A 20,162-nucleotide genomic window follows, 5' to 3' on the forward strand; every position below is an offset into this window, starting at 1 on the left:
GAGCAGGATGCGTTAGAGCCCAGCAACGTTCTAGTCTGCTTTTTCTGTGGCGGGGCACCTATGCACTCATAAAGCAGAATGATGCAGAAGGAGCTCTCTCTCTATGGGATGCAGGGAAGGTTTTCAATAATATTTAAGTAACCTCATACTAGCTCTGGTGGACTTTTAAAGCAATAATAACGGGCTTTCCAATAAGTTCTCTGCACAGCAGCCAGAACGATCCTTATAAAATTCACAATTCTAATCTGACACCACAACATTCCTCCCATTGCATGGTTTCCCACTGGCCTTAGGAAAAAGATCAAATTCTTTACATGGACTAGAAGGTGATGATAATCTAGCACCATCTTATATGCTTCCCTTTGACCTATGCATTCTGACCACACTGGCTTTTTGGTTTGTGGTTCGTATACAGCCCTCTCCCTTTGCATATATTGGTCATTCTGTAGGAATGCGCTGTGTCTTCCTCATAGAACCAGCTCCGGTGCTCCCTTGCAATCCCCATTAATGTAGTAATTCCTTAGATAATCTTTCCCCACCTCACTTTTTCATAGCACCATCGATCATTATTTCTCAGCCATCAGACTTTTTATTGATATTGTCTAGTTAAAATCTGTTTATTTGTTATCAATGTAAACTCCCTAAAGTCTGGAACTTTGTCTTGGTTCTTCCTCTTCATTCATCATTGTATCTTCAGTGCTTAGCACAATACCTGGCACATGGTGTATTTTAAAGGGGTAATTAAGAATCCAATCCTACGGTGGTAAACAGTAACAAGGTTCTTCAAAAAATTAAGTGTAGAAATACTGTATGATCCAGTAATTCCACTACTGGGTATTTACCCAAAGAAAATGAAAACACTAATTCAAAAACATACAAGCAACCTAAATGTTTACTGCAGCATTATTGACAATAGCCAAGGTATGGAAGCAATCAAGAGATGGATGGATAACAAAGATGTGGTGTGTGTACACACACACACACACACACACGCATGAAATATTACTCAGGATAAAAAAAAGGATGAGGTCTTGCCATTTGTGACAACATAGATGGACCTAGAGGGTACTATGCTAAGCGAAATAAGTCAAACTGAGAAAGACAAATACCACACGATTTCACTTATATGTGGAATCTAAACAACAAAAACAAATGAATAAAAACAAGCAAACAAAAAAAGCAGAAACAGATCCACAGATATAGAAAAACCCTGACGATTATAAAGAGGGAAGGGGTGGAGGGTTGGGCAAAATGGGTGAAGGGGAATGGGGGATACAGGCGTCCAGTTATGGAATGAATAAGTCATTGGGATGAAAGGTACGGCACAGGGAATATAGTCAACAGTGTTGAAATAGCACTGTATGGTCACAGATGGTAGCTACACTTCTGGTGGGCAAAGACTGGTTGAATCACTATGTTTTACACTTGAAACTAATGTGATATTATGTACTTTACTTATGTAAACTGTACTTTAATTTTAAAACAAAAATTCAATCCCTGGTTCCACAATTTTGATCTCAGTTGGCTTTTCATTTTCCCAAGATAGCACTTCCTTTTGAATTAGGATTTACATTTTCTTGGTTATTTGAACTTGTTTTCTCAGATATAGGTAAGTGGTTAACCAGATAAAATTGCTCTATGTCAAACACAAGTTATTAATTTCATAAAAAAATCATTCTGTTCTTCAGAAATGGTATTTTAGTAACTAGTTAATAGGATACAAATAACAAGCTAGAAAGATAGTATGAGGAGTGAATTATGGAGTAAAACTTCTATCTTAGTGAAGAAGGACATTTTATGTTTTAGCGTATAAAGTATGATGGATACCCAAAATTCAAAAGAAGGGATTCCCAAAAAGGATTACATACAGATTTTGAAGTTTCCCTTTCTCATTCTTTAGAAACTTGATTCATATGCATTCCTTCGTATACTAATGTTATTCAGGTTAATGCACAGACTGCATTTCTCTAAAAACTGGCCTAAATCCACCACTTGGCAACTCATTTCAAGATGGGTATACTTTTCTATATCAAATTTATTCATTATGAGAAAGCATTCCTTGAAGTTCATGGGAACCAAGTTTAAATAATTAAAAGAACCCATGATTTCCAGTAGAATGGGCAAAACATATAAATAAGTCTAAAAACACTTTAGATAAACTAATGAAACACCACACTGTGAAGACTACTACATTAAGGGAAACTAGGGAGTTTGGAGCATGCTGCTAACCTTTGAAATTAATTTTAAGGAAATATCCCTGTCATTCTTCAATTGAGAGGCCATGGGAATTTTTCATGTTTAGGAAACTACAAACACAGCACACATTAAGGAATCTACAGAAAAATTCTGGTAGCACCACCAACAGTAAAAAAGAAAACTTTCTAAATAAGCCTAGCAGTAAGGTAGGCATTCAGTGAAGTTGGTAAAACACTAAAGGGAAGGGAGTTGTATTTTCCCAAGGCCTAGGAGGAATGACCAGGCAAAGCTGTGGAAGGCTTTTTCCCTAGAGAACAGCTCACTCCTCAGGCACCTCGGCTGGTACTCTCTGCACAAGCAACAACTTACATCACTCTGCAGGTCGTAGGCTTTCCTGGCTTGGATCACATCATTCTGGTCGGGAAAGCAAGACCAGTGGTGCAGGTACTGGCGATAATCCACATCACTTGCTAAGGCCTGGCCTTCTTTGGCAGCATTGATGGACACCATGTCCACTGGGATGGAGATCTTGGCCTTGTGGTCATTGTAGGCCTTTTTGTACAGCCTGTCATTCTGCATTTTTAACACACTTGCTGCCCAAGCCAGCTTAGGGTCTTCCTTGGCATTGCGACATCCAATATAATGGCCTTTCTGTTTCTCGTAAGCGGTTTTGTATAGATACTGGTATGTGTGAACAAAAAAGAGTCATTTTTCTTAATTCTCTTTTTCTAAACAGTTTGCTCCAAATAAGTCCATCTCCCCTACATTAGCCTCTTTTGGGCACTGTTTTTAAGTCCATACTCTAAATTTTATGATTCTTAACACATTGGTTTGTCTTCTATGTCTACATGCATGAATACATTATGAGCATCTCTAAGGCAAGAAGTGTGCTTCTAGATTATCCCCAATATAGGCTTATCTAGTGTTTCCCAACCTTGAGTCACTGTCTACTACCTTCACGTTTTGCCACAATCAAGTAGCACCAGTGCTTCATACTTTAAATTTATTTAAACAAAGAATCTAGTCAATAAATTAAAGTGTAAACTTTGAAACATTTTTATTCTAAAATTTATAATCCCGTAAATGGAAAAATATATTTCTAGCACATTTTAACATATAACTTTTTAAAAATGCTTGTCCATCCACTGGACAAGAACATTCTGTATGTTTAAAATTATCACAGGAGAAACTTACGTATGCTGCACTTCAAGAAACAGAACTTTTTGTATCCATTGAATTTTTATAAGTGCTTGTAAATTACATGATTTTGAGAAGATAGTGAAAAGAAAATAAAAACCTGTGCTTAAACATAAGAAGAACAGAACCAAGCCCGATGCAAAAGGGGCACCGAACTGTTGTACAAGTTATTCTTAGATTTGAGATTTCAAAGCAAGACAGTAATCATGATGATCTCCATTCTACTTAAGTGTATTGGGAATTAAGCTAAAGATTAGAAAAGTATTGACTCCCATATGTCATCTATTAGTGTTGGTTAAGGCTGGGGAAAAAAGGAGCTCTCACATCACTGGCGATATCCCTGGAAGCCCTGGCGTGCTGAATTGGGATGGCATCTTCCCGCAGGTCATAACCCGTCATCTTGACATCTTCCCAAGCTTGTTTATAATGTTTCTGCAAATGGAGATTGCAATGCCACAGTTAATCTGAAGAGGGAGCCACTGAGTCAGCGTTACTGATGGGTAAGAAAACCTGTGAAGTCACATGGAAAATTAGTCTCCCCTTAAGATTTATAAAATAGGCTGGTTTCATAATGAAATTAAGTTCCAGTAGATTTTTATTTATTTTTATTTTTTTCCAGTAGATTTTTAAATGCAACTTAGTAAAGTTCATTTTTTTCAAGAAAGAAATTAGGAGACAGTAAATCATGTAAAAATGAGAAAAATACATAGCGTTCGGCTTTAAAAGGAAAAATCAATGATGGGCCACTAAAAAGAGAACCAAGTAATACTATACTTGCATATGTATGTTTTTATGTGGTGTTTTGGTGAAAGCAGTGCATTTTTCCTTCCAACAAGGACACACATCTCTATTTATAAACACAACGTGCATATGCATACGCATGCCTGTGTACATGGGTGCTCACACGTGGCACTTCTCATTTGTTTAAATATTAGAAATCAAAGGAATGATAGGGAAATGCCTTTTGCTAAATTTCCTCTAAAACATATCAACTTAAGTTTCAGTGAGGCAGAAAATATGTGTAAACCAAGTGAGTGTGTAGCTCCTTACATCACTGATCTGTATGGCATTGATCTTGGACTGCAGCATCCCTGGAGTGTCCGCTGGCACATTCACATTCGCTTTCTCTCTCTCCCAGGCATCACGATACAATGGCTGGTAAAAAGGAAAAAAGGTGGTTGATAAGAAAATAGGCCAATTACTGCACGAATAAAATTATAGGGACAATTAACAGTTCTCTTTGGATGTTCGCAGATATAAATGATATAAATCTAGATCACATTTTGTTTTCATCATGTGAATTTTTTTTGTTGTTGTTAAGTACTCTCCACAGCAGCGTGGAGCCCAACATGGAGCTTGAACTCACGACCTTAAGATCAAGACCTGAGCTGAGATCAAGAATCGAATGCTCAACTGACTGAACCACTCAGGCACCCCTTCATTTGTGTTATTTAAAAGGTGCCAATAATGACTCCAACAAGAAGAATACATTGATGTGTGATGTAATATAAGTGGAAAATGAATCAGAAATACAGTAGTAAAATGATCCTTTTTCATTAAGTCACATGTAATCATCTGGCAGGTAAACCTACATGGCAGGTAACTATGATAATCCACATCCCTAATCAAATCCTGGCTTTCTTGGCCCAAATAACTATCATGGTATCTAATATTCAGGCCACCCCTGGACTTTTCAATTTCCCTCATGATTGAAAAGCAATAAAAGGTGGCAGTTCTGTGATCATGGTATTACCTGGTAGACTTGCATTACAAGCAAGACCTCAAAATGTATTCAGAATGTGTATCAGAGTCTGCGGAATATAAAGATGCCCACCGCATCTATGTCAAAGAGTCATCTAGGTAACTGAACTGTGGATACCATTAATTGATTGACTGTGAAATTCTATCTGGATACATGAATGTTCAAGGTTCTAATCCTGGTAGTAGCAACTTAAATGTCACACAGTTCTTATGGAGACTTCTTCAATACGTCCGAACGCATCATCAACCCCGCTTACCTCACTGATCTGTACAGCATTGATCTTTGCCTGGATGACTTCAGGGGTATCAACAATGCTGGTGAATTTGAAGTCCTCAGGCTTTATACGATACAACCTCTCATTCAGGAGATTCTGGGCATTCTTCACTCTCATCACTTCCACAGAACCCTCTGGCAACCATCCTATACCCTTTAACCATTCCAGGTCTGATTTGTACACGTTCTATATGAAGGAAGGGACCACAGAGTTCAAAAGAGTCAAGTCTGCTCACTAGACCACGATGCCAGCAGGCCACACACTACCTCTATTTAAACTAGCTGGGTGGCCACTCCCATGGAATGGAAGGATCAACATTAAATATTAATATTTGGGTGTTATATCTCTGGCACACATCTCTGGGAGAAGTTCACGTAACCCTACAGGAATTGGAACAGGGCTGACGAGTGACCCTTGTGGAATCACAGCAATGGCACATTGTTTTGTTTTTATACAAGGTTGAGCATCTGTGCTCACCACTTGAAATCTGCCTTTTTTGCACTACTGAGAATAACATCTGTAAGAATTTGGGAGAATAAGGTCTTCAGAGGCATATATAATGAGGAAAAAATATATACTTTTATCTGTATACACCAATCTATAAATATATGTACATATACATTTTTTCTATGTGTACCAGATAAACTTAAAATCCAACATTTCCTTACATTCAAATTTGTTTCTGAAATTCAGATATCTGATCATGCAAACATAATGGGTTAAAAACAATTGGGACTGAAATTTTCTAATTACATAGAATAAGAGATTTTTTTTGTCTTAAAAAAAAATAAGACCTTGGCACATAAGAAGGAATCCTCCACAAGACAATGTTCCAAATGATTCTATAACCATGAAATATACAGATTATGTTAGGTTCTATTAAGATTACCACTTAAATTATATCCCTAGGGGGTACACCATGACGCTATTCACAGAGACACACATCTCCCCCAAGAGTCTGGTGATAAATATACGCACATCACTCTGCAGTTCGTAGGCCTTCTTAGCCTGGATCACATCATTCTGATCTGGCAAACATGTCCACTGGTGCAGATAATTGCGATAATCAATATCGCTAACCAGGACCTGGCACTTCTTGGCCTGAACAATTGACATCATGTCCAATGGTGTATTGTGAATTCCTTTAGACTTCTCATAAGCTTTCTTGTATTCTCTGTCACTCTGGATCTTGGCAGCGTGTATCGACCATACCAATTTGGGGTCATCTTGTAGGGTGCGGAAACCCACATGGTGGCCCAGTTGCTTACGGTAACCTTCTTTGTACTTGTACTAAAGTGGTGAAAAATCAGACATATGAAAATAATGTAGTAAGAGGACTTTTCATTAAATGTTTTCCGAATATTGGCAGTCATTATATATTTCGGTTCACTTTGAGAAAAATAGGGCTATTTTAGGTAGTTTGATAGAGAATGGGAATAAATCAGGAAGGAAATAGTATGGTGAATAAGGGTAATTACAAAAAATTATAGCTGACATTTACTGAGCAATGACTACACGCCAGACACTATTATGAGTGCTTCAAATGTATGAGGTTGATCTGTGTGAAACTGCTGAGTTTTTTTAGTAAAAAATAGTTTAGTAGCAACTACAATCCCATTTAATCTTCCCAACATCTCTGTGAAGTACATACTATTATTATTATTACATTTTTCAGATGTGGAAAATAAGACACAGTGGGTGTAATCATGGGTCTCTAAGGTTGCCTGAATGGTGGAACATTAAGTCAGTTGGTCCCCCAAGAGTACTAACAATACCTCAGTAGGAAAAAGTTATTTGTGTGGTTTTGGAGACAGGTAAAAAGGTGCATAGTTCACAAGAATGGAAGCAAGGTCATTGGTTTGAATTAGATGACAACAAAAGGCCTGGGAACAAGAGTTTCCATCTTGTTCACACTTGTCCTAAAAGTGTCTTAGGACTAGAGTAAGATAATGTCTTTTCTATATTTGGATAACATAGAAAAGTTTGGACAAAAGGGAGGGAGAGACAAGCGGGAATTAGGCAGATACTATAGATTGGCTATTGTATTTAGAGATAAAAATGAGAAATAAAAGGGAAGAAACAGGTGGATATACAAGATAAAAAATAGACAAGAACCCAGACAAAGGGAACAGGATTGCTTAAAGATTTGGAGCTGAGGGTGGGAGGTAGGGAGCTTGGTAGGATAATTATTTTGACTAAGTTTTTAAATTACCATTAAATGAACTTCAAAAGGTTGCTGAGAGCCTTATACATAAGCCTCCAGTATAAAATCTTATGTATAAAATGTGATTTCAGTCTTGTCTTACATGAAACTTTCAACTGCGATCTATATTTATGGAGAATGTCATAAATATTTGGGGGATAAAATGACACTGGTCAATAATCAAATCTATTGGTTCCTGAATTTTTCCCAAGAATTCTGCATAGATTCTTCGTGTTTTTTTCACTTCTACTTAGAAACAACCAAGAAGTTATACACATACCTCATCTATGCTAACCTTAATGTGCTTCATTTCATTTTAATATTTTTATTTATTTAAAGATGTATTTGACAGGGAGAGAGAATGAGAGAGAGCATGAACACAGGCAGGAGGAGCAGCAGGCAGAGGGAGAGGGAGAAGCAGACTCCCCACTGAGCCCAAAACCTGACATGGGGCTTGATCCCAGGACCCTGAGATCATGACCTGAGCTGAGGGGAGATGCTTAACTGTATGAGCCACCCAGGTGACCCCATTCTAATGTTTTTAAGTAGAGAAAGTCTTTAGTGCAAAACAAAATAAAATTGTTTACATAGATTTTTTTTAACCTCCCCCCTTAATTCTTAAAAAAAAAAATTACTCTATTTGTTAAAAGTAGAGATAAACCACAAGGAAATAGAGGCCATACCTCACTGGCAATATCTCTGGAGGCTTTGGCTTGCTTGATTTCAATGGCATCTGCTTTGAAGTCATAGCCTTTCTGCTTGGTCTCATTCCAGTCTTTTTGGTAAAGTTTCTATTGAGGGAAAACACAGGTTTGTTTACAAAAATTGAAAATAAGTGAATACTCAAAGTACTCAAAATATGAATATGACAAAATGTAAATGAAGACAGGATAAGGAAAAACAGGTATTTCTGAGTTCCTCTGGTTGTTGGCTATTTCCTTAATAGAGTGCAGGATACTTCTGAACTAAGATTTATTTTTATTTTATTTTATTTTTTATTTTTTTGAACTAAGATTTTAAAGCTAAACATCTAGATCTACTAAATGTTTGAATACTTGTCTTCATCACAATACGGTACACATCTGAAAATACCCAACACACAATACATGGAAACTAAGAATCAACTGTGAAGCTAGAAAACCTTCATCAAGGTATCATGTAAGGTCCGGTAAGATTTTTTTTTCCTAATGTTGCCTTTTGACTTTTCAGAGGTCCCTGCTAAAGGGACGTGAGATAGATATCTTATCCTTTGGATATGACTTAAAATTGTCTTTTAACTTTCTGAAGTGGAAAATAAGACACAAAGCTAATGGCTTTGAAATGTCAAACAATAATGTTCTGGATCAATCAAAAACCTATAAAGATAAATGAGACTGTCACCTCATACTCCCTCAAGTAAGAGAAATTCAACTAGGTATTTCAATATTCTCAATTAATATATGATGAAACTGAGCTATGGACAATGGATATAGAACAATGCTTTCAAGATTGAAAGGAAGACAACAATAGAATTCAGATATCCCAACTCTTTGTAGTCCTGGGACCCAGCCATGTATTTAAACTAACATTTAAAAGAGAGAATTTCCATTCATATTGCATTAGGAATGGAAGCTAAAGAGAAAATGTTTAGCACCAAAAACTGTACACAGTTCTAAGATAGGTAACTTGTCGTTATACCACACTCCCAAAGCTGACATATATTTTCCTATGAAGGTATTTTCACTTCATATTTATGCCTCTTACATCGCTGATTTGCAGGGCATTAATATGGGCCTGCAGCATGACTGGCGTGTCAGAAGGAATGGTGATGTTGGTTTTATCTTTATTCCATGCATCTTGATATAGTTTCTGTGGAGAGAAGGGAAATATTACTTGAGTAGTGAATATATGAAACATTAAGACTTAGAGACTAACCTGAAAAAAATTTTTGGGTGGTTAATTATATGTGTTAACTTGGCATAGGCCACAATACCCAGATATTTAGTCACACATCATTAAAGATGTTTCTGTGAAGGTAGTTTGCAGATGAGACTAACGTTCTTCTCAGTAGACTTTGGTAAAGTAGACTACCCTCTGTAATGTGGCTGGGTCTTGTCCAAACAGCTGAAGGCCTTAATAGAGAAAAGACTGACCTCTGCGGAGCAAGAAGGAACTTTGTCAGCAAACTGCCTTTGGACTTGAACTGCGACTCTCTGCTAGGTCTCCAGCCTTTTCTGCAGGTTTTAGGCTTGCCAGCCTCCATAACCATATGGCCCAGCTCCATCACATAAATCTCTCTTCCTCTGTGTATGTGTACAGACATAGTCTATAGATCTACCTACATCTCTCATATACATATACGTGCACACATATATACACGTACATACACACATATCTACATGTATCTATACATATCGACATCACCTATTGGCTCTATTTCTCTGGAGAACCCTGACCAATACAATGTCAAACCATTTAAAATGCAGCATTATGCTACGTGTTTTAGTATTTAATAGGAGTCAAAGAAATATTTGTTCTACTTTGCATGTGCCTTTACCAAATTAGTCAAGAGATTCTTAGAATTGCTCCCTTCACTATAAGTCTTCCAAGGGGAACAGTCCACTTGTTCAGTTTGGGTGGCATCCTTTGAAAACAGAGTCCCGCAAAAGGAATGCTTGGTAATAGGATGGTTCTTACCTCACTTATTTGCAGAGAATTGGCTTTTGCCAGGACAACATCTGGAGTGTCAACAATGGAAGTGAATTTCAAGGCCTCTGGCCGCGTCCTGTAAAGTCTTTCATTCACCAGGCCTTGAGCATTCTTCACTCTGTTCATTTCTACTGAGTCTTCTGGCATCCAGCCGATGCCACGCAGCCACTCCAAATCTGCCTTATATACACTCTACAAAGATGTTACACAGAAATTATGTTCTATGGTTAGACACACCATCTCATAATTGAAAAATAAGGTACATGGGATCTAGTACAGAAGATGGTAGTTCCAAAAAAATAGGACCTGCGATTTTATAGGACTCAGGGGTTTTAATATCAATGGCACAGTAATTTGTAAAAGCATAATTATACATCCTAGCTGTGAGGAGTGATAAAATCGTAATAATATTGAATTTCATGGTAATTATTTGATATTTCCAAAAAATTATAGAACTGAAAACACTTTTATAAAGGAAATTTTGTTGAATCTCATTCCATTTTAATTCTATAATAACTGAAGAAAACTTTGGTCCGTGGATATAGTACAATAGTGGCAGTTACTTTAAAAGTAGTCAGATAATTTGTGTTTGTTGGCAATATATTTTCATTGCCAGAAAGTACAGATGACATGAAGAAAACAGTCTGGAATCTAGGCCAGTAAATGAAAGACATGGCCTAAGTAGGATTCTTCATCTCTATTCTTTGATTCCTAGGGCATAACTCCTGAATACGGGTTATGTATTAAACAATGCGAGTGGTGCCTTCCTGGATGTGTGCAGTGCATAATCCATGAGTCTATTCACACAGGGGTCCACAGGAGTGGACAATTAATAAATCTATGCCCTCTCATCCCGTCTTTCCCAAAGTTTGTGTTACGTACATCACTCTGCAGTTCATAGGCCTTCTTTGCTTGGATAATGTCGTTTTGATCAGGTAAGCATGTCCAGTGATGTAGGTAATTTCGATAATCAATGTCACTGACCAAAGTTTGACATTGCTTGGCCATCACGATGCCTAACATGTCCACTGGGCTACTGAATTTGGTCTTCCATTTCTGGAATTCCTTCTTGTACTCCCTTTCACTTTGAATCTTCCCTGCATGTATGGCACACATAATCTTGGGATCATCTTCAACGCTCTTGGCTCCAATGTGGTGGCCTTTCTGTCTCTCATATGCTTCTTTGTATTTGTACTAAAATGAGAGAAATACAGCTTTAGAAACCTAGTTTTAAGACTGTATAGATGCCAACAACTGCAGAAGACGTGAACACCCACAAGAGAATGGATAAGAACTTCATATCACAAACATTTTGGCATCTCTGAATAATCTTAAGCTCTATCATAAGCATAACGGTGGTATATTCATTTATCTTCACTGGTGCAGGCCTTCCAGCTACAATTCCAAACTATTCTCTGTGACAACAAAGGGAAAAAGTCATAGAAAGTAGGAAGCAGGAGTAGGGAATACACGTGGAAACAATTGCAAAATGTGGCCAACCGGCCTCATAGTGGCCATTCTGCAGTGTGACACCAAAGGGGGTTAGATAAAGGGCACTTACATCACTGGCGATGTCCCTTGAGGCCTTGGCACTTTTGATGGAAATAGCATCAGCCCTCAGATCATAGTCCTTCATCTTTGATTCATCCCATCCCTTGGTGTAAAGTTTCTAGACAGAGGATAATACGTAACAGAAAAATAAGAGTGGTTTAGAAAAGTTAATAGGCCAATTCCAGACAGGAAAGTGTAAGGTAGAAGTAGGTTAATGAATCCGAGAAAGGCTTAAGAGACAATCAGGAAGCTTCTTACTTGGCTGATATTGACAGAATTGCTCTTGGCCAATATGATTTCTGGGGTGTCTGGCATCACGTGGATGGAGGCTTTGTCAGCATTCCAAGCTTCTGTATATAAATGCTATGGGGAAAGTGAGGTAAAACCCTTTGTTAAAGCTCATATATTACAGTTATTTTCAAATTTAACACATTTTAGTGTAAAAAAAAAAATCCTAAAAGCCCTCGTAAGGCTATTTTACAGGTGAGGGAAGCAAAAGGGTACTGGGGAGAGTGAAACATGATGATATTTAAGCTGCCATATGATAGCTTCATAGCTAATATGAAGTGATATAATGGTTTCAATTATTAATTCTTTTCTTCCAGTGAATCTCAAGCTTACTCATAGGACCTCCAAGGATGGAACCCGGCTATAGTATTATGATATAGAAGTCCCTAGACTCCAGAGTTAATCCCAAGTTCAAACCCAATTCCACTATGTCCAAGCTGTGTAATCTTGAGAAAGGTACATAATGCCTTGAATTCCTCATTTCTAAGAGGGTAGATAATATTTTTACTGAGTGCTTTTGAAGATTAACCATAACATATGTAAGATGCTGGAGTCTTAGGCACTCAGCAGATTTTATGGTGTTTCCTATTCTTATCACTGTAGTTGCTGTGATAGGCATGGGATAAAATAGAATTTCTGGGGTTTTAATACTTCAAGCTTTGGATTTTGCTGAGAGTTGATGTCATACTCTGCATTGAGCACCGAATGTTGGAAGATGTCCAAGCAGGTGCGGAAGAATTCAGGTAAGTTCAATTCAATCTAAAATGTGAATATTAAGGACCTATCTATTGGATAAAGAATGAGCCAAGTATCAATAAACAGATTGCTAGAACTCCAGAAAAAAGAAGTGATTATCTATCCTGTGTAATGACACTAAAAGCAATAGTAGCAGCTCACTTCCTAAAGTAGACTTCCGCAATCAAACAAACCAAGGAACTAATTTGAGTTGTTCACTGGCATTGCTATAAACACGGTCTCCCAGAGTTCAGAACAAAATACTAAATGGCTGTTTATTCCTTCCAGGATGCATAAAGAGAAGTTTGAGTCTGCTCTGCCTAGAAGAATGTACAAGGACAAGTAATGGATCGATGGATGCCTCCATGTCACTGCTCAGAAGAGTACGTGCATTTCTCCCGAGAAATTATCCCAGGCTACGCTTCCTCATGCACACAGAGAACTGGGGGATACAGTGTTGAGAAACACACGCAGGTCCAACTAGAAATCAAATAGATGCTCTGTTGAAGACATGTGTGAGAATCAGGCCCATTACCTCTCCTTTCTCTGAAAACCCTTTAGGGCGTTTCTCACTTTATGAGCCAAGTCCATGGAAGGTAGAACTCAGGAAATGGAAACAGTTGGATACTCACTTTGCTCATCGTCAGGGCATTATTCTTTGCCAGGACAATCTCTGGGGTGTCTGTAATGCATGTGAATTTGAGCTGGTCTGCTGGCTGGCGGTACTTCCTTTCACTCAGGATTTCTCCAGCTCTCTTCACTTTCTCGACCTCTACAGAGCCAATGGGCACCCATCCAATGCCCCTCAGCCACTCCAGATCAGACTTGTAAATAACCTGAAAATGAAATAATGCCAAATATTACCTAGACAGCCTGGTGTGTGACCTGGAGTTAGCATATAGACACACTGTATAGCTCTGAATCTTACTGTGTGAATTTCTGGGAAGACCCAAGACTGACTGACTTTGCTGTAGAGTGGCTAGCCCAACACTCTGTCCCTGAAGGTAGCCAATGTTTGCTGGTTTAAAGACTCCTCAGGGATCCCTGGGTGGCACAGCGGTTTAGCGCCTGCCTTTGGCCCAGGGAGCGATCCTGGAGACCCGGGATCGAATCCCACGTCGGGCTCCCGGTGCATGGAGCCTGCTTCTCCCTCTGCCTGTGTCTCTGACTCTCTCTCTGTGTGTGACTATCATAAATAAATAAATAAATAAATAAATAAATAAATAATAAAAAAAATAAAGACTCCTCAACTCTGTACTCACTTTGGCAGCACGTAAAGACTCATAAAATCTAACAATACGCAATTTCGTTGATGCAAAACCATTTTAAGGCAATTAGTGACTGCCACCTGATAGAAAGCATTCTCCGATTTGATTGTCTGTGCTCCCTGTATGGGAATACTACTCCATCAGAATATGGCTTGTTCTTATCCCAGCAGGCACTGACCCTATATCATAAAGATGAACACTACTAGCTGATCACATGTTGAGTTCATGTGTTTTCTGGGGACAACAAAAAGGGCACCTTTTTTTCATGTGATTCTATATACATGCTTCTAAACCAAAGAGTACCTGTATTTTTTACTCTTATCTTACTTATTCTCCATCCCCTTTCTTATGTCATAATTGAAGGAAAAAATGTATTTTATCTCTCCATCATTTTTCTTCTTTGAATTTAAATAACTGGCTAAAGGAAAATTTTTCTCATCAGTAAAGGTAACATTCTTTGTTTGTATGGCTTTTTGGGAAATTTTTTTTTTTTTTAACAATGCCCCTATGTTTATCATTCTTTCAAAAGTGACTGCTTGTAAGAGCCTGATCAAAAAACCAAGGAGATACTATACCAATGAAGTAGTAATTGAGTCCCAGGGATAATCTGCTGGAGGACAACAAAAGTGCCTCACGTGTTTCTAGAGAGTTATATTGTTTTCAGGTTCTTAGAAAAATTCTCTTAATAGGTACAGTTCACTCTTAAACTTCCTTGTACAAGTAATGGGTTAAATTAAGCAGTCAGAAAAATGAAAATGCGGTCAATTCATTTGGAAATTTAGATTGTATTAAACCAGCAATTCTGAACCTGGCATCAATGAACTTGAACAGAAAAATATAATGTCTTTAATTTTATTAACCTCTAATTGAAATACAGCATTTCTCTCAGTTATAAGTATAGGCTAACAGATCACGGTAGCATTAGCACTATATGAGACTTTGTCAGCAATAAAAAATCACAAGTATTTTCATATGCTATTACAGTTGTTGCAGGCATCTTCAAATATTTATGCTCATTACTTCTTTGAAATTAAACTGTTATTAAATCCAGTGCTAGATCTTTTATTTAATGTTAAAAAAGCACGCATATTACTACATCATAAATTCAATTTAATACTTCCATAACTATATTTTGATTTGATCAATTTCTTCTGAAACATAAATATACTGCATCTTGTGCATCTCATGACATTGTCTTGAGAAGCTGTCCCTGGTCTCAAGGGACTGCCAAAAGATTCCATGACATGAAAAGTTAGAACCCCTTTAAAAAAAATCTTTTAAATATGTGCTGATGTGGTCAGCACCACAGAGGTAATCTGTCATATGGACACTCTCTAGTCCCAAAAGAAAAGAAAGGTAATTCACCTGATAAGATCACTTTCTCTTCCCCCCAAGGGAAGGTGACCCTGTCTGAAACAATCCTTTCCTTTCTTATGCTAATAACTTCCTTGTCCTACTCTCCTTCCAATAAAAACCTTCCATTTTTACAATTCTTTGGAGTTACTCTCTACTTGCTGGATGGATTGCAGCCCCATTCATGAACTGGTTAATAAAGCTATTTAAATCTTTAAAATAAATAAACACATGCTTAGACCCACTCACATCGCTCTGAAGGTCATATGCCTTCCGGGCCTGAATGACGTCGTTCTGGTCAGGCAAGCACATCCATTCATGTAGGGGATGCTTGTAGTCTATGTCGCTTACGAGGACCTGACATTTCTTGGCCAGCACCAACCCCAACATGTCCACGGGGCTGCTGAACTTGGTCTTCCACTTCTCAAAGTCTTTCTTGTACTCCCTGTCACTCTGGATCTTGGCCACATGTATTGACCACATTATCTTGGGGTCATCCTCAACATTTCGGGCCCCAATGTGGTGGCCAAGCTGTTTGCGGTAGCCTTCCTTGTATTTGTACTGAAAAAAGAAAAGTGATAGGAGCCTAATGGATAAGAACATCTCATTTATATAACATCTTATAATTTCATATACACATTATTTCCTTGGAGTTTTCCTTCCTAGCATAAGGAGAAAGGTTAATGTTATTGACTCCATTTTATAAAGTAGAAGCCTAAAGGCTTCTATAAGAGGGATTTTAGGCAATTTGTTCAAAATGACATCAAAAGTAGGTGAGAGCTACTAGTTCTTAATATTTTTCCCTTCTGTTAAACTACACTACCTACTTTACATTTGATTACTTAACATGGAAAGAGAAAAGATCTTGTACAATCTAAAAGAATATCTACTTAAAGATGTGGCTATTTTTTTTCTAAAAATTGTATTAAAGATATGTTAGAATATCTCTCTTGTAATTAGAGTTTATACTGAATGCCCTGATTGAGAGAATGGGCTACATTAAATAGTCTCACCAGAAGATATCTCCCCTTATTAACCTGTAATGTCATTGAACTTTCATCATGAGAGAGTCATGCCTCAGGTTAACATTCTGTACTTTTAAAATTCAAGAATAACATGTTATGGTCCATTTTTACCATGAAATGATCAGTGTGAGCTTTTCTAGAAAATGTCTTGATAATAGAAGGAATGAAGCCTAAGTCTCAGGCATGGGGCCCCTCCAAAAGATGGAAAGCCTGGATTGGGTTCCTGAGGAGCCCTAATACAAAATGAGGGCCCTAGATACCCTCAAGAGATGCTTCTCATGAGAAGGGAAGGGCTACTGAGAAGAGACAAGTAGGTGCTGAGGAAAAGCTTTGCTTACTTCTCAATTTGTCCTTTCAACGAGTTAGGGGTATTCTGGTAGGAGAACCTCACTGAAAGTTACAAAGGATGAAAGAAAACTCTAAAACGCACCCATCAACTAGTCTTCCTTTAACACCAGAATAAGGAGATAAAAGTAGTAGGAAAGGATTCCCATGTATGCTGGGGGACTTACATTTGCTTTCAATGTTTTTTCTACAAACATCTGCATCAATTGCTGCTCAACTTCTGAGGCTCCAAAATATGAACCCATTTTTAGTGTCCATAAAACACCCATTTTTAAAGAATATACCTCTATCCCCGATTGATTAGCAGGTATAATGGACACGGTATCTTATGGTTTTCTTAGTCTTTTTTTATTTCCAACTTTCTACATGTGGGAATCACTAAATGAAGCTGAGACTTGTAGGGACAACCACAATTCTGGCAAGAAAAATTATAAAACTGCCATTTGGGAACATATTTGAGTAAGAAATGCCTCTTCCAAAAACATCAACTTACATCACTAGCAATCTCTCTCGAAGCCTTGGCTGCCTGGATCGGGATGGCATCCAAACGCAAGTCACAGCCTTCCTTCTTTGACTCTTCCAAAGCAAGTTTGTAGAGTTTCTGTAGAAAAGAGAGTCATCAATCATAACTCCTTTCATAAAAAATAAAGCTGTTTATTATTAAATCTTCCCTGTCCTCATTTAAACTATAGAAAGAAATCTACAAAATCAAGTATGAGAGTGGGTTGGGTTCCTACAAAATTATCTAAGGACTTTTAAGGCACATGTTCTAAACTTTGGGATTTCACTGATTGTTAAATTAAAAAAAAGAATTGGGGGAGACATCAACATGTGATTGCCAAAATTTTGTTTTGCCAAATAAGTACATGTAGAAAAAAAATAACTATTTACTTTCACCATCTTAATATAAAAGAAAGGTCATCTTAATACTAGAGAAAGAGAAAAAATAAGGACATTATTTTCAAATTGAATATATTTGGATTTAAGAAAAATCCAATGTATTTTATTTTTTTTTCTCATTTTTGCTATGGACTATCATCACAGACCATGATCTATCAGTTGGGTAGGGTTTCAGAATGATCGCCCTGATGAAAATGCTGTTCCTGAAAGAGATGCCTAGGAAAATGCTTGCAAAGAACATTAAATGGTAATCAGAATATTCCTGAAGCAGCAAAATAATATAGGGCATGATAACCCATTGGGTTCCAGTACAGCACCTGCCTGCTAAATAATTGTTTAATCAAATAATGAGTTGACATTCACACTGACTTGTTGGGAGGGGAAGGCATTAGGAATATAATTCCTATTGAAATATTTCTCCATAAGCATTCCATTTCCTGGAATCCTGTTGGTAAAAGCTGGTCTACACCATGGACCTACCACATAGTCCAAAATTGAATCAATAGACAACTCTCTTCTACCAACATTAGTTTGGACAATGTATAATAAATTAGTTGAAATATTTCACTAAGAAAATAGTTACGATGGCTCTTTTTTGCCTTTCTGTTCATTTTTGATCAATAGTTTACTCACATCACTGTAGTTTATGCTGTTGAGTTTGGCTAGCATGATTTCTGGTGTATCTGGCATGACATGAATCGTTTTCTTATCATTGTCCCAGGCTTCAGTATATAAGCGCTATGAGCGGGGGGGAAAAAAAAAAAGATGAGCAAAATTATTTTGGCACTCATGGACTTTTTTTTTTGATTATGTGTACCTCTAACAAAAGTAGAAATAAAATTATTAAAGTTGCATAGATTCCTACTTTTTGTGTAAATTATTAGTTCTTAGAGTATTTAGTTTACTTGTATACTATTTCATTGACTCAGTTGTTACTGTTTCTTATTTAAATTCTTTAACCATTTGGAAAACTGTAATTGGGTTACAGTATTAAAACTCTGTAATTATGAAATTGGTATTTCTCATAGTTTAATGTCTTAAAGTATTATTAAGCAACTATGGTATTATAATGGAAAAATCATTTTTAAAGGTATCATAAGTCCTAAAGGAATTATAGGAATTCAGTAACAGGTCAGGTTTTTTTGTTTTGTTTTTCACCTTTTTCTACAGTGAATTCCTCTATCTAGCATAGCAGTGAGGAGTAAAAACTCACCTTACTCATATTTATAGCATTGCTCTTTGCCAGCACCTGCTCCGGAGTGTCAGTTATGCTGGTAAATTTCAGTGTTTCTGGACGCTGACGGTAGATCGTATCACTCAGTATCTCGGTGGCCCTCTTGGCTTTAACAACATCCACGGAACCAATTGGAACCCAGCCAATGCCTTTCAACCATTCAAGGTCTGACTTGTATAAATTCTGCACATCAATGGATAAGAAACATTCACTAAAATTTCAGATTCATAGTCACTAAATGGCCTATACTAGAGAAATGAAAAAGTACTGATGAACAGATAAAGCTCCCAGCATAGCTGATCACTCATTCACAGGCATTACTGAATCCTGAGAATATATTTTTTTTCCCTGAGCATTTTTTGGTACAGAGGATTGTATCAAGAATGATGAAATAATTTTTCTAAAAGGTAGAAGGCACCTGCCTTCAAGGGTATTACAAGATGTTTACACAAAAGCAGAGCTTCTTTAGCTTTGGAAAATGTGCTCTAATAGCTCCCAGTAAGACCCCAAACTCAGACCAATGCTATGTGAGTGTTGCAATTATAAGACCTCTTGACCTCTTGCTTTTTAAGGGAAAAGAGGTGAAATTAAACTATAGTAGTGAGTTTCAACACGTAGTAATGTTAACCTCTGCAAATCACACTCTTGCATTTTTAAAATTGCGATATAGTTGACATGTAATCTATTAGTTTCAAGTGCACCACATAATGATTCAGTATATGCATATATTGTGAAATGATCGTCACAGTAAGTTTGGTTAACATCCATCACCACACATACCTACATTTTTTTGTGTAATGAGAACTTTAAAAACATCTTTATATCCATCTTCAAAATCACAATATCGAGTGTGTAATGTGGTGTTGTAAACATAGTATATTAGATATTACTCAATTTTATTTTCTTCTCAATAGTACATGCTGTTTGGAAGAATTAGATCACTAGTTTTGAAAAAGACAAGGATATCTTAGTATTTCCTTGTCAGTAGGTATAAAATGTTTATTAAAATAACTTGGCATTCTATACTTCTGTTCCTCCTTCCACCTCCATTCACACCCACAACGTTCTCTTTAGCCAAAAATGTGCAGTTATAGATCTTTGAGAACTCAGTCTCATCTAACTCATGCAAAGGAAGCCTGAATC

At 37.2% G+C, this 20,162-nt stretch overlaps 1 protein-coding gene across 24 annotated transcripts in view; it reads right to left on the reverse strand.

Moving 5' to 3' along the window:
- NEB (nebulin) overlaps positions 1 to 20,162 on the reverse strand; it is a 200,919-nt gene that overhangs the window by 81,419 nt on the left and 99,338 nt on the right. For all 24 annotated transcript variants that reach the window (XM_072789183.1, XM_072789189.1, XM_072789188.1 and 21 more), the window contains exons 74-89: positions 18,999 to 19,202; positions 18,419 to 18,523; positions 17,379 to 17,486; positions 15,765 to 16,076; positions 13,527 to 13,730; positions 12,130 to 12,234; positions 11,882 to 11,989; positions 11,203 to 11,514; positions 10,309 to 10,512; positions 9,376 to 9,480; positions 8,316 to 8,423; positions 6,408 to 6,719; positions 5,412 to 5,615; positions 4,444 to 4,548; positions 3,718 to 3,825; positions 2,566 to 2,877 (exon numbers count right to left, since the gene is read on the reverse strand). In XM_072789183.1, the coding sequence (XP_072645284.1) occupies positions 2,566 to 2,877; positions 3,718 to 3,825; positions 4,444 to 4,548; positions 5,412 to 5,615; positions 6,408 to 6,719; positions 8,316 to 8,423; positions 9,376 to 9,480; positions 10,309 to 10,512; positions 11,203 to 11,514; positions 11,882 to 11,989; positions 12,130 to 12,234; positions 13,527 to 13,730; positions 15,765 to 16,076; positions 17,379 to 17,486; positions 18,419 to 18,523; positions 18,999 to 19,202 (2,916 nt within the window). The remainder of the gene's footprint in view (positions 1 to 2,565; positions 2,878 to 3,717; positions 3,826 to 4,443; positions 4,549 to 5,411; positions 5,616 to 6,407; positions 6,720 to 8,315; positions 8,424 to 9,375; positions 9,481 to 10,308; positions 10,513 to 11,202; positions 11,515 to 11,881; positions 11,990 to 12,129; positions 12,235 to 13,526; positions 13,731 to 15,764; positions 16,077 to 17,378; positions 17,487 to 18,418; positions 18,524 to 18,998; positions 19,203 to 20,162) is intronic.

The sequence above is a fragment of the Canis lupus genome, chromosome 20, assembly GCF_048164855.1.
Source record: "Canis lupus baileyi chromosome 20, mCanLup2.hap1, whole genome shotgun sequence".
NCBI lineage: Eukaryota > Metazoa > Chordata > Mammalia > Carnivora > Canidae > Canis > Canis lupus.